Genomic DNA, 13,041 nt, shown 5'->3' with positions numbered 1-13,041 from the left:
AAGACTCAAACTTGTCTTTCCTCGAAATAAGCTTGATTAAGAACTCTGCCACGATCATGGATTTTGACAGTTCTTGGACCTCTTGACGTTTCAATTCCTATTTAACCCAGAAATTCAACCCATCAACTTGTTTCTTACTCAAATTTGTGATTTGAAGCATCAATTTACTAAACTCCTTCACATACTCCCTAATTGTGCCATGTTGGGAGAATTGATGAAACTTAGCCTAAGCCTCCTTCTTAGCATATTGTGGGTAAAACTGCACATGGAACTCTTTTTGGAACTCCTCCCAAGTCCCAATTATGACTTGACCACGCCTCTCATCTGTGGACCTATGTCACCACCATAAAAGAGCGAAATCAGTAAAAGATCTAGCAGCAGTATTTACCTTGACATCATTATCCTTAATTCCCATGGAATAAAAGTATTGCTCCATCTCCCACAAGAAGTTTTCCACTTCCCTCGCGGACGTTACTTCTCTCATTTAGGGACATATATCTTGTGTTTTTGTGTTGTACCCAACACCCTTTTACCCAGGGCTGCTCGACACACAATAGCTTTCCCTCGAGCTTCTTTATTCTCGTGCTCAAAGCCTTCATTATGGCCTTAATTTCCTCCTTCAAAGCCATCATCATGGCCTCGATTACATCCTTCCTCACTATCAGCATATCCGTAGTGGAATTGAGCATACCTTGCATCGCTTCCACATTGAAACCGAGTGACTCTCATGCAAATTCCCTCAGTTTCTCTTCCATCAAGTCCAACTCCGCAATGCGTCCTTCGACTCCCTTGAATGTTTCCCTCACATCCTCTATGGATTCCTTTAGATTGACCACTTGATTTCCCAAAGCCACTAGCATATCCCTCGATCGGCTAGCTTTCCTGGCCCTCTCACGGATCTCCATTGGCTCAATTTGATTGTCTACTCCTCTTGTCATCTTAATTGGCACATTCAAATCTTAGCTCAGATACCAACTTTCATGAGGCTAGAACTTTAATTTCTCAATCCGTGTGGCCTTAGATGATTTCTTGGTTTCAAATTTACCTAGGTCAGCGTAACTTTCAAAAAGTGAGAATTCTCAAAAGAAACTCTCCAAGGCACCAAAAATAAAGCGAAAGCAACTCAAAGACAAAAAAACAACAACAACAAGAGAACAGAAAAGTCACAAGAAAGCAATAGAACGCCAATTGTTTGAGTAAATGCTCTCAAAATTATTTGATTACTTTGAATGAGATAAAATGGGATGGTTACAAATGATTAGGAATGCCTTTATTCATAGTTGAGCTCTTCCAAACCTAACAGTACAATTTACCTTACATCTACGGTTGAGATCGAAGCCAATCTATAATTGAGATTCTTAAGGGATTTACATGATCCCCCTAAGATTTACAAAATCAAATCTTATAATATTAGTTTTCATATTTACCATGGCAACCTAGACCTTAAGTGTTTCACTAGGCTACCAAGGATTGAAGTAGATAGACTTCTTCACATGTTCCACGAATCAGGCAAGTTCAAGTTGGTCAAATGAACTTCATTAATAAATTGACTTCCATGGGATTCTCTTTATGCATTAGTCACTAACTTTGATCCTCGGCCCATGACACTCACATATTCCATGACCCTTTCCATCAAAAACTCGCAAAAAACCATTTTTTTTGAGTTTCCTAAGAAAGTTTCGCTCAATCTTATCAGAAGCATTGGCTAGATCGAGTTTCATAGCTAAAGCTCATTTTTCTCCTAATTTTCTCTTTTTCAAATCAAAGCATTCTATTATATTGTCTTGGATTTGCCTTCTGGTGAAGAAAGTCGTTTGATCGAGGTGAATAATTCCATCCAACAAAGGCTTTAGGCAAGTTGTCATCAATCTAGAGATGATCCCCTAACTAAAGTTATAGTAAATTTTAACACAATACATGTTCAAAATTTGGATATGTTTAATAACTTTTTTTGCGTTTACGGTTGGGAAATTCCCAAAACCGAAAGCAACTATGTCTCCTCAAATCTTGTGAATCAACAATTTATTGGTTCACAAAAAGTCCAAGTTTCCTCACATGCTCTCCTAACTCATCGCCAAATGCAATTGTTTGCCCAACAAAATGAAACTTTGTAGTGGTAACCTTTAAAGTAATTGCCTGTAGGAAAAGGATAGCAAGCAATGATTTCAGCAGCGAGTTAAATCATGATTTCAAACGAGTTGGAGTAGAGTTATATAAATAAAGGTTGAAAGAGAGCAAGATAGGACAGAGGTAAACTCCCACAAATTTTCCCTCATTTTTCTTTTCTTTGTTTTTGAAAAAAAAAAGATTAAAAAGAACAAAAAGGAAGGAAATATGTCTATATATACACACGCAAATATTGATCAAGCTTTCTACATATTATTATTATTATTATCTTCAATTTTTTAGAATCATCAATGAAAATAGCTTAAAAAGGAAAATGATTTTTATTATATTCATTGAAATGGTTCAAATGAGACTTAAACCCCATAACAATCTAGCTGGTAGCTTATTTTTATTTGGATACATATCCATCTATTTACAACCTATTGAACAAAATATGAAGGAAACACAAGTTTTTTTCACTTAATAAAACACTAAATTGGTAATCAATCATAGCAAATAGAGACTTCACTTGATATCAAACAGTAGACTGATCTTTTCAATCTGGTTTCCTTACCACAAGAACAGGGCACTTAGCATTGTGAACACAGTGATTACTGACACTTCCCAGAAAAGCCCTGTTTCCAACAATATTTGTACATTTATTCAGTCTGCAGTACAAGCCTTTATACAATTAAGATACTTGCACACTGTGGACTAACCTCTGTATTGCTCCTCGACCATGGCTTCCCAATATAAGCAACTCAATGTTGAGCTTTTCCACAGCTTCACATATTTTCTCTTTAGGGTCCCCAACTTCTGTCATAGTTTCTGCATCAACCTGCACCAGGCAAACTAAAACTTAATCCTCTTTTGACATCTAGTAGATTTGTCTACTGTGTTTGGTCAAGAACCCTTTAAATTATATATATATATATAGAAATCAGACAAATTAAGAATGATTGAAAGAAAGAAATTAAATCATTATTATACCCCACGATTGGCGCAGATGCCCTTGGCTTTCTCCAACAAAGCTAAAGCGAGCCTCTTCTGGTTTTCTTGCACGGTGTTGATCAAATCCACAGCTGTGGCTCGTCACATATCAAGTATTTGTGATTAATATGCAGCTGATGGTTTGATTATCGAATAGATTAAAACTAGAAAAAGGAATTAAAAACCCAAACGCAAAAGAAGAGAGAGAAACATACGAGGAGCACCGTAGGTGGAAGCAGAGAGGTAAGCAAAATTGTGCAAAGGCTGAGCGTTAAAGATGAAAAGCTGAGAAGCAGAGATGGTGTGACCGAGGTTTTCAAGAGCCCACTGGAGAGCCCAGTGGCTGCACTCGCTCTCGTCTATTGCCACCATCACTTTCTTCTCCATCTTGTTTTCCTCCATTTTCCTCTTCTTTTTCAAGGCCTCAAGCTACACTCGAGAACGATCTTTTAAATAAATGGTAGAAAAGCCTTTTGTTTGCAGCTGTTTTTATACTTTAACTTTTGGGTAAACTACACTCAAGACACTAAACTATTAGTAAATTTATATTTTGGTTACTCAACTTCAAAAAGTTACAAACTAGTCAATGAACTATTTAAAAGTTCTCATTTTAGTCATGGTTAAGTTTTATATATATATATATATATATATATATATAAGTTCTAGTAGCAAGCCCTAAGCGACAATTTGAAGTTCAATATGTGATGGTCAGTATTGGAGACCAGGGAAGAAAGTTGTTTGGTTTTTAATTCGCAGATTTGTTATGTTCAAAGTTGGAGACCAGAGAAAAAACTGAGTTGTAGAAGAGAAAGAGAATGAGAGCCTTAGATTGGTGCTGACAATGTGAAAAGAGAAGGCCATATAGTAGTGATTTTAATAGCCAAGTGACTTAAATGAAAACATTTGAATAGTTCAGTAACCATTTTATAACTTTTTGAAGTTAAGTGACCAAAATATAAGCTTACTAATAATTTAGTGACTTTTGGTATAATTTACCATTAATTTTTAATTACAGTTGTTCCTAATAATTCTGCATTGGTTCAAAATTTGGTATTTTTTTTCACATTACATTTTTACGAAATTGAAGCTTTTATTTTATTAATTAAAAGTTTTAATTCAATTGATAATAGTTGATGTGGCGTTGTACAGCTGATTTAAGTAAATATGCTGGAAAAAAAATTGAGAAACTACGTTGATTTTCAAAAAAAAGTATTAATCTATGCTATTTTTGAAGAGAGAAAGGAAAACGTGTCATACAAGGTGTGTTTTCACTTAGCTAAAAATTATTATTTTTCTTTTTTTTTCTTGTGGTTGAAAATTAGAATTTTGTGCATTTATTTTTGTTCGTGTTTGAGATAGACATGGTTATAGTTTTAAGGAATGTTTGAATTTACAATGGAGTTGGGTGACCTACAATTTTCATATGACATGTGAGTATGGAGCCATCACCTAAGAAGCCGGATTGCATTGCAACTCAAAATCCTAGTTGACGGTGATTATACGGTATTGGGTTGAATTGTAATTGGGGCTTCAAGTTTACAAACGCTATGTTGTCAATGGATGGAGCATAAATGGGGTCGTAGTTGATAGTGGTTATACAAGCACGACAACGAGTTCTTCTTATCAGAAGAGGATGCTTTATAAAACTCAAACACAAATACGAGGAAGAAAAACGTAGTGGCGTTTCAGTATAATCAAGTAATGCATCTTATCTATCACCACCGAAGGTGATGACCCCATTATTATAACCTATGACAGAATTAGGGTGTAACAGGTTATGCTAACAAGGTTACAACCTTTAGTGTAGATGGACAACACAATTACTTAATTATACTAGAATGCCCCTTACATTTTTCTTCCTCGCACTTGTGTATGGGTTTTATGGAGCATGCTCTTCTGATGAGGAGAAACTCATTGTGGTGCCCGCATTAGCACCGTCAACTACGACCCCGATTATGCTCTATCCTTTAACAACATAACCTTTGTAAACATGAAGCTTTAGTTACATTTCAACATGAGTTGATATAATCACCGCCAACTTGAACCTTGAGTTGCCAAGCGATCTTGACTTCTCAAGTGATGGCTTTATACTCACATGACAAGTGAAGTTTGTAGGTTACTTAGCTCCACGACATCACCGTGAACCCAAACACAACTTAAAACTACAACTATGTCTCACTCAAAATGAAAGACAAATAAATCTTTAAACCTAAAAATTTCAACACACGAGAAAAAAAAACAAATTAAAGGATACAGAGATATAATGAGTATGGGATAGGAACGTGCAATTATATAGGATGGGGCAGGGTAAAAAGGGGAAAAAATTATCCCAAGAATCCTTGGTTGCAATGTATGAAATTTATCATGGGAATCTGGTTTGTACGGGCTCAAAGGCAGAATCAATCAAGTTGGCCTAAGGGTTGAAATGGGTAGAGAGAAAATGCTCCTTGCAGTGGGCATTTTCATATAATATGTGGTTAGAAAACACGTCTTGCAAGAACCATTTTCATCTAAAATGGCAGATGAAAACGCCACCTATAGGCATTTTCTCTCTAGGTGTTTCAACCATTAAACTTAATTACTTCTGAGCCCCTACAACTCGGGATTCCTAGGATAAATTTCATGATTCTCAAAAAACACCGCTGCATGGGAGTGTTTTCTCCCCCACAAATTTCATGTGCGTCGAGGTAAAAGCTCTATAGAAAGAACTCAATACAATAGATTTTCCATATCGACCATTGAAGTAGATTGGTGATCTAAATGATACTTGGCATTAGGAGTAATCAGCGTTGTCGTGAAAACTTGGATTTTGTTCCTACATTGTTGTTGAAGAAAAGGTAATTCGTTAAATTACGTGTATGTTTAGGGTTTTAGGTGATGAGAACTATATTTTTTTGCTATTTTTTCGGTTTGATATATGTGGAACAGGCTATTTGGTTCAAGACAAACAGGCGAGTCAGAGATGTTATCCATTACAATGGTCAAATTTGTGAGGTCAAAATTGGCCCTATTTTTGTATCTACATAATCTGAATATCTGACATTCAACCAGAGCGTAACATTAAAAGAGCTTCAGACAGGGATTAGGCACAAAATGGGGATTCGAATAAGAATTTTGAGCCTCAAATGTAAATATCTTTTGTCAAAGGACCCCACTAGATATGTCATTTTTTAGATCACTAGGGACAAAGATTTGGAGCAGGTGGTCAAATCTCATTGCTCAAGTGGGAATGTGGTACTAAAGTTATATGTCGACTTCATCGAAAAGGACGAAAGTGGCCCGAGCTTAATTACACCGTGCCCACATAATTCCACGCCAGATCAAGAAGTTAAAAGTCCTACCACACGGTTGTGCAGTGGATTCACATCATTGCTGTAAAGCTCATACCAAGACCCACTTTTGTAGAATACCAGGACATGTGTCTTCATCAACAAATTTCGGCCTTTTAGAGGTTAGGATGGTGTTTGACTCCAAAGATTTTTTCATAGCTGCTATCAAGTGGTACAATATACAAATTGGCGTAAACTTCATCGTTATATGCTCTCGGTCCGAGAAATATATGGCAAAGTGCGCAATGCATGGAACAGGATGTCCATGGAAAATCTTAGCATCTGTGAGGATGAAGTCAGCAATTTGGATGATTAAAAAGTTTACCACGCCACATACATGTGTTGTAACTAGTATGTATCATGATTAACAACATCAACTCAAATTTTGACTTTTTTCTGACATTCTATTATGTATGCATGTGCTGTAGCTGGTATGTATCATGTGTTTGAGCTGGTATGTATGCATCATTTTCGACAAGGGCACCAGAGTACAGGCTGCATTCGATCGATGTTCAAGCCTATGGGATCGTGTACTCCATAGGTGTTTTTTGCGTCTAATAGGGTCTAACTACATGAACCGATACCATAAGGATGTGGAGCGTTAACATGTTATTAATATGGGTACGTTGTGCATAAAATTTCTTTCTTGTATAACAGTTTAACATATACATTTGGGTCACTTTTCTTGAATGCAATATTTATTTTCATCAACAGGGTATGAGCTCATCCAACATCAGTTCCATAGAGAGATTATGGGTTGTAAATCAACTAGGTATAGAGTACCTCGATGGGATACCGAAGGAGCAGCGGACGCAGTTGTAATGCCCTAAAATTTTAATTTTGGATATTGTAAGTGTGTGACACAAAATATCTATCTCCTTTAGTGGTTATGTGTTCTGGGTGTGTTTGGAAGGTCTCTAGTTCAAGCCAGGACTTGGGCAAATTTTGGTATTTTTATGAATAAGCCCTATCTTTGGTCAGTAGGCTTTTAATTATCTTTACCTTATGGATTATAACTGATAATAGTAGGAAATCTCAGTTTTTCAAAAGAAACAAATGTTTTTCCTAAACGCATGATTGTTTAATTCGTTTGAAAGCTTCCGCAAATGAATCACGTTTTAAAACTATCGATTAAATGAGCAACACAATTTTAGAACTAATAAAATATTAATATAAAAAATTCTATGGAAATGGTTTTAACGCTACGACACGGTCTTCAAACACCTTATCATGTGACATCACTAGATCCAGCCATAACGTCTAGACCGGGTTTAGGGTGTTACATTTAGTGGTATTAGAGACAGGTTGCAAAACTCGGTTGTGGATTATGGGTTTTATAAAAATTTGGCTTTCAAAAAATTGTTTGATTTCCAAATGATTTGAAATTTTTTACTGAGTAAGTGGTACACCGAGTCTCCGGCGCCGATCCTGTAAGTATTCTTAACTGTGATTTGTTTTAAACTGAATCTGTATGGATAGTATATTCTGAAACTACTATAGGTAGTAAATTGTACTGAAAACACTTTAGTTAGTGTATACTGAAAATTGTAGAGAAACTGGAAACTGTAGTGAGACTGCGATTTATGAAAACGAACTATGAATAATCAATACTATTTTACATAAAACATTTGTTAATAACCACTGAAACTGTAACTGATTCATAAAACTTATAATACTAGATAAATCTAATTAGATGTGAGCACACAAGGTACCCCGTGGACGGGGTACTAAAGGCCAAGGTAAAGGCCGTAGAGGGGCTCGAGCTGAGTCCTCGTCATCAGGCAGCCTGCCAAATTTGGATACAAGTGAGATGCTACTGTCACCCTCTACTGAGACTGGGTCTGAAGATCGCATGGTTGGGGATGATGCATTGTCCCAGGCTATGCTAAGGATTTTGGAGAGGGTCGTTGGGCCCAATACTGGATTTGGGGGTCGAGGGTCAGTTACAGAATGACTCTGATCCAATAGACCTGAGCTTTTCAAGGGTATCAATGGGGTCACCCCTAATGTGGCCGAGTACTGGATTGAGGCCACGGAAAGGATCATGGATGACCTAAATTGCACCCCTAAGTAGAAATTAAAGGGTGTAGTCTCACTGCTGCGGGACGAGGCTTATCAATGGTGGCTGACCGTTAAGAAGGGCACTCAACCCGAACGCCTGACCTGGGAGCTTTAAGACTGCCTTCTAGTAGAAATATGTTGGAGCTAGTTATGTGGGTGAACATAGTTGGGAGTTTCTGAATCTTACACAGGGTGATCGATCAGTGGCCGAGTATGAGGCCGAGTTTCTGAGACTAAGCTGTTCTGCGCAAGGTATGGTGGCATTTGAGTATGAGCAATGTGTCCGCTTTGAGGATGACCTTAGAGATAATTTGAAAGTTCTGATAGGCCCGCAGAGGTAGTGAAATCTTTCTGCACTATTAGAGAAGGCCAAAATCACCGAGGAGGATATGGAGGTAGTCATGATCGGAAAATATCGGAACTACTTATCTAATGTGATTTCTGCACTGGTGGCGGAGAAGTTGGTTCGTAAGGGATGTGAGACATTCTTGGCCTATGTAAGTGTTTCAAATTCTGGGGACTCTACAGTTAAGGATATCAGAACCATAAAGGATGTTCCGGACGTCTTTCCTGAGGAGCTACTGGGTTTACCTCCGAATCGTGAAGTGGAGTTTAGGATATAGCTCCTTCTTGGTATAGCTTTGGTGTCTATCGCCCCTACTGAATGGCACCGAAGGATCTTGTGGAGCTTAAGGCTCAGATTTATGAGTTATTGGATCGTGGGTTCATCTGCCCTAGTATGTCTTTGTGGGGAGCACTAGTACTGTTTGTAAAGAAGAAGGATAGATCCATGCGAATGTGCATCGACTACCGGCAACTGAACAAGATGACCACTAAGAACAAGTACCCCCTACCGAGGATAGATGATCTATTTGACTAGTTTCGAGGAGCTTTGATTTTCTCCAAGGATGACGTCCGATCTGAATATCATCAATTAAGGGTTAAGGAGGCTAATGTTCATAAGACGACATTTAGGACTCGTTATGGTCACTACGAGTTCCTAGTGATGTCATTTGGACTGACTAATGCACCGGTAGCTTTCATGGATTTAATGAATCACGTGTTCTAGCCTTATCTAGATCGATTTGGGGTGGTATTCATCGATGATATACTGGTTTACTCGATGACTGAGGATGAGCATGATGAGCACCTTTGAGTCGTTCTTTAGACTTTGAGGGAAAAACAACTCTATGCTAAGTTTAGTAAGTGCGAGATCTGGCTGCGTGATGAGACATTTCTTAGTCATGTAGTTTCGGCTGAGGGGATTCAAGTTGATCCTCGAAAGATTGAGGCTGTGTTGGAGTGGAAGCAGCCTAGGAACGTGTCTAAGATTCGCAGTTTTCTAGGACTGGCGGGATATTATCAACAATTTGTAGAGGGTTTTTCATTGATTGCAGCACCATTGACTAAGCTGTTACGTAAGGGTGTGCCGTTTAACTGGACTGATGCGCAGCAAAAGAGCTTTGAGAAGCTCATGACTGTACTGATTGAGGCCCCTGTTTTGATGTAGCTGATGCCTGGAAAGGGGTTCACTGTTTATAGTGATGCATCACATGTCGGTTTGGGATGTGTGTTGATGCAGGATGGTAAGGTGGTAGCCTATACGTCTTGTCAGCTTAAGACCCATGAGGTGAATTATCTGACGCATGACTTGGAGTTGGTCGTTATGGTATTCGCACTGAAAATCTGGAGGCATTATTTGTACGGTGAGAAGTGTATTATCTATACTAATCATAAGAGCCTCGAGTATCTCCTCACTCAGAAGGAGTTAAATCTTAGGCAGCGTAAATGGGTTGAGCTGCTTAAGGATTATGATTATACCATTGAGTACCATCCCAGCAAGGCCAATGTGGTGGCTGATGCACTAAGCCGTAGGGCTATGACTAATTTGAGGGCGATATTTGCTCGCCTAAGTTTATTTGATGATGGTAGTTTATTAGCCGAGCTTCAGGTTAAGCCGTCATGGATTGAGCAGATTAAGGATAAGCAGTTGAAGGATGAGTCGTTGGGTCTTCGATTCTGGTTGATTGAGGGTGGTAGTACTATAGATTTTGGATTGAACAGTGATGGGGTACTCTGTTTCCGTGGGAGAATCTGTGTTTCGAATGATGCTGATCTGAGACAGGCTATACTAAGAGAGGCGCATAGTAACCCTTATGCTATGTATCCTGGCAAAAATAAGATGTACCAAGACCTCCGTGAGTTATATTGGTGGCCAGGGTTGAAACGTGAGGTTGCTGATTTTGTGGGTAGATGTCTGACTTGCCAGCAGGTTAGGGCTGAGCATCAGTTACTTTTGGGTTTGCTACAGCCAGTTAAGATTCCTCTTTGGAAATGGGAGCGCGTAGCTATGGATTTCCTTAATGGGTTGCCTCGTTGGAACTAATAAAATATTAAGATAAGAAATCCTATGGAAATGGTTTTAATGCGACGACAAAGTCTTCAAACACCCTATCATGTGACATCACTAGATCCGGCCATAACGTCTGGGCCAGGTTTGGGGTGTTACAGTAGTTCCATGACAAAGGAATACGATATGTGCACATAACCACAAACCTAGCAGAATGCATTAATTCTATACAAAAAGGGATGCGTCGTTTTTTAGTAACCTTGGTGGTCAAGGAAACGTATTTTCGGTTGGTAGCCTTATTCCCAAAGCGGGCTGATATATATGCGGAACAGATAAAAGGCAATCACATTTGGTGCGAGTCAGTGCTAAAAGATATTGGGGAAAATATATAAATCACAAACTCAATGACTTCAGTGTGTCACTCGCGACCAAATCTAATATTCTGGGTTAACTATCTCCACAGACCCGACCGAGGAGTTTTCAGTGGAGCGTACCGCGTAGACCTGAGACAAATGACCTGCGACTATGAAAGATTTCAAGCACTTCGTTATCGATCTATACATGCAATTGCGACATGTGCCTCGGCACGTGTAGATTGCATGACCTACGTTGACGAAGTTTACAAACTTGAACGCATGTATAATTTTGGGAAATCTAAATTCCCACCTACCCTGGGTGAAAGAATGTGGCTGCCTACCTCGTACGCTTCTTTTGAGTTGGTACCCGATAATAACTCACGACGCAAGCCAAAAGGTTAGTCAAACTTAACTTGGATACGAGACAGTATGGATATTCAGGAGTGATGAGACACATTGAGGTTATGCGGTTACTATAGGAACCCAGGGCATATGAAGCCCATATGTCCACATAACTGGGGATCATCGAGGAGAAGAGCTAATTAAAACACAAACTCATGCAGTGAAAACACTAACTTATTCATTTATTCATTAATTTTTTTATGTAAAGTGTAAGTTAATATTAATTATTGAAGTAAGATATATTATAATACTTAAGTTAAAGTTTTGATCTATTTCCGAACATTGTGAGTAATTTTTTGCTTTCTCAAAATATTGTACGTAACAAATGGATATAGAAAAACTTAAATGAAAAAGTAACAGAAATAATTGTAAATTTTAAACTCACAATATAAGGTACAAAGGAAACAAATTTAATAGATCTGTTTCAAATATTGTAAATAAGTGTACATTTTGAATGTAAAACAAAGTATACAATTTAGGAAAATTACAAATAACATAATCATCGGCGTCTCGAATATGTGCTACAACTCGTTGGGCGTCAAACACGCCTAAGGTTCTGATGGTCACTAAACTAACTATAATTATGACAAAGGCAAGCGCACCTATCGAACAATAGTATAGCTATGGTGAGTAGGGAATATCATATCCACAAGGACTAAAAGTACTAGTAATTTTCGTTTTCCTATTATTTAGCTGATAAATTGGGATAATTGTTTTTAATCTAAATTTACTACTCTAATTTAACTAACAATGCAACAGAAAATGAAATAGGAAATAATCAAAGATAACCAAAGAGAAAGACAATACCCAGGAAAGAATCCACCTAGACTTCAGTTATTATTCTGAATCTGAATTAAACGATTTATTCACTTGTGTCTTGATCCGTAAAAATCCCTAAATTATGTTAATGTCTCTTTCGAGAGTAAGAACAACTAACTCTAGGTTGAATAATTGAAATCTCTTTCTAATTAAAACCCCTATTGTCGCATTAACTCAATCTATGGATTCCCCTATTAGATTTGACTCTAATCCGGTAGATTTATGTCGTCCTATTTCTAGGATTGCATGCAACTCCACTTAATTATGCCAGATCTAATCTTAAATAGGGACTTTTTCTCCATTGAAATAAGCACATTAAACATGAATTAATATCTCGGAAATATTAAAACACGAAATAAGCATACATAATTGAGAACGAGAATTAAGTATTTATCATGTAAATCAGAAATCAAATAATAAGATTCATCATAGGTTTCATCTTCCCTAGGTATCTAGGGACTTTAGTTCATAATCTAAAATGCAAACATCTCAAAGTCAAAAAAACCACAAGAAATAAAGAAATTCAATAAAACTTCGAAAGAAGTTAAAAGAAGATCTTTAATCTTGAAAGAGATCCGCTTCTGACTTGACTCTGATGGTGTTCTTCGAGTGATTTCTTCAATCTTCT

At 37.7% G+C, this 13,041-nt stretch overlaps 1 protein-coding gene across 2 annotated transcripts; it reads right to left on the bottom strand.

Annotated features, from left to right (window-relative positions):
• Positions 1-1,832: 1,832 nt before the first annotated feature.
• Positions 1,833-3,543, bottom strand: LOC105781020 (universal stress protein A-like protein). 2 transcript variants are annotated; one of them, XM_052629905.1, is made up of 5 exons: positions 3,312-3,543; positions 3,097-3,188; positions 2,826-2,944; positions 2,681-2,741; positions 1,833-2,136 (listed from the first exon to the last, which is right to left on the bottom strand). In XM_052629905.1, the coding sequence occupies exons 1-5, from the start codon at positions 3,496-3,498 to the stop codon at positions 2,023-2,025; spliced, it is 573 nt and encodes a 190-aa protein (XP_052485865.1). In that variant the 5' UTR covers positions 3,499-3,543; the 3' UTR covers positions 1,833-2,022. The 2 variants fall into 2 exon arrangements, with proteins under 2 accessions (XP_052485865.1, XP_012461040.1); XM_012605586.2 differs by lacking the exon at positions 1,833-2,136 and having other exon boundaries at positions 2,481-2,741.
• Positions 3,544-13,041: the final 9,498 nt, after the last annotated feature.

The sequence above is a fragment of the Gossypium raimondii genome, chromosome 4 (assembly GCF_025698545.1).
Source record: "Gossypium raimondii isolate GPD5lz chromosome 4, ASM2569854v1, whole genome shotgun sequence".
Lineage (NCBI taxonomy): Eukaryota > Viridiplantae > Streptophyta > Magnoliopsida > Malvales > Malvaceae > Gossypium > Gossypium raimondii.
The sequence above is the reverse complement of the archived record's forward strand: the minus strand, read 5'-3'. Positions and strand labels throughout refer to the sequence as shown.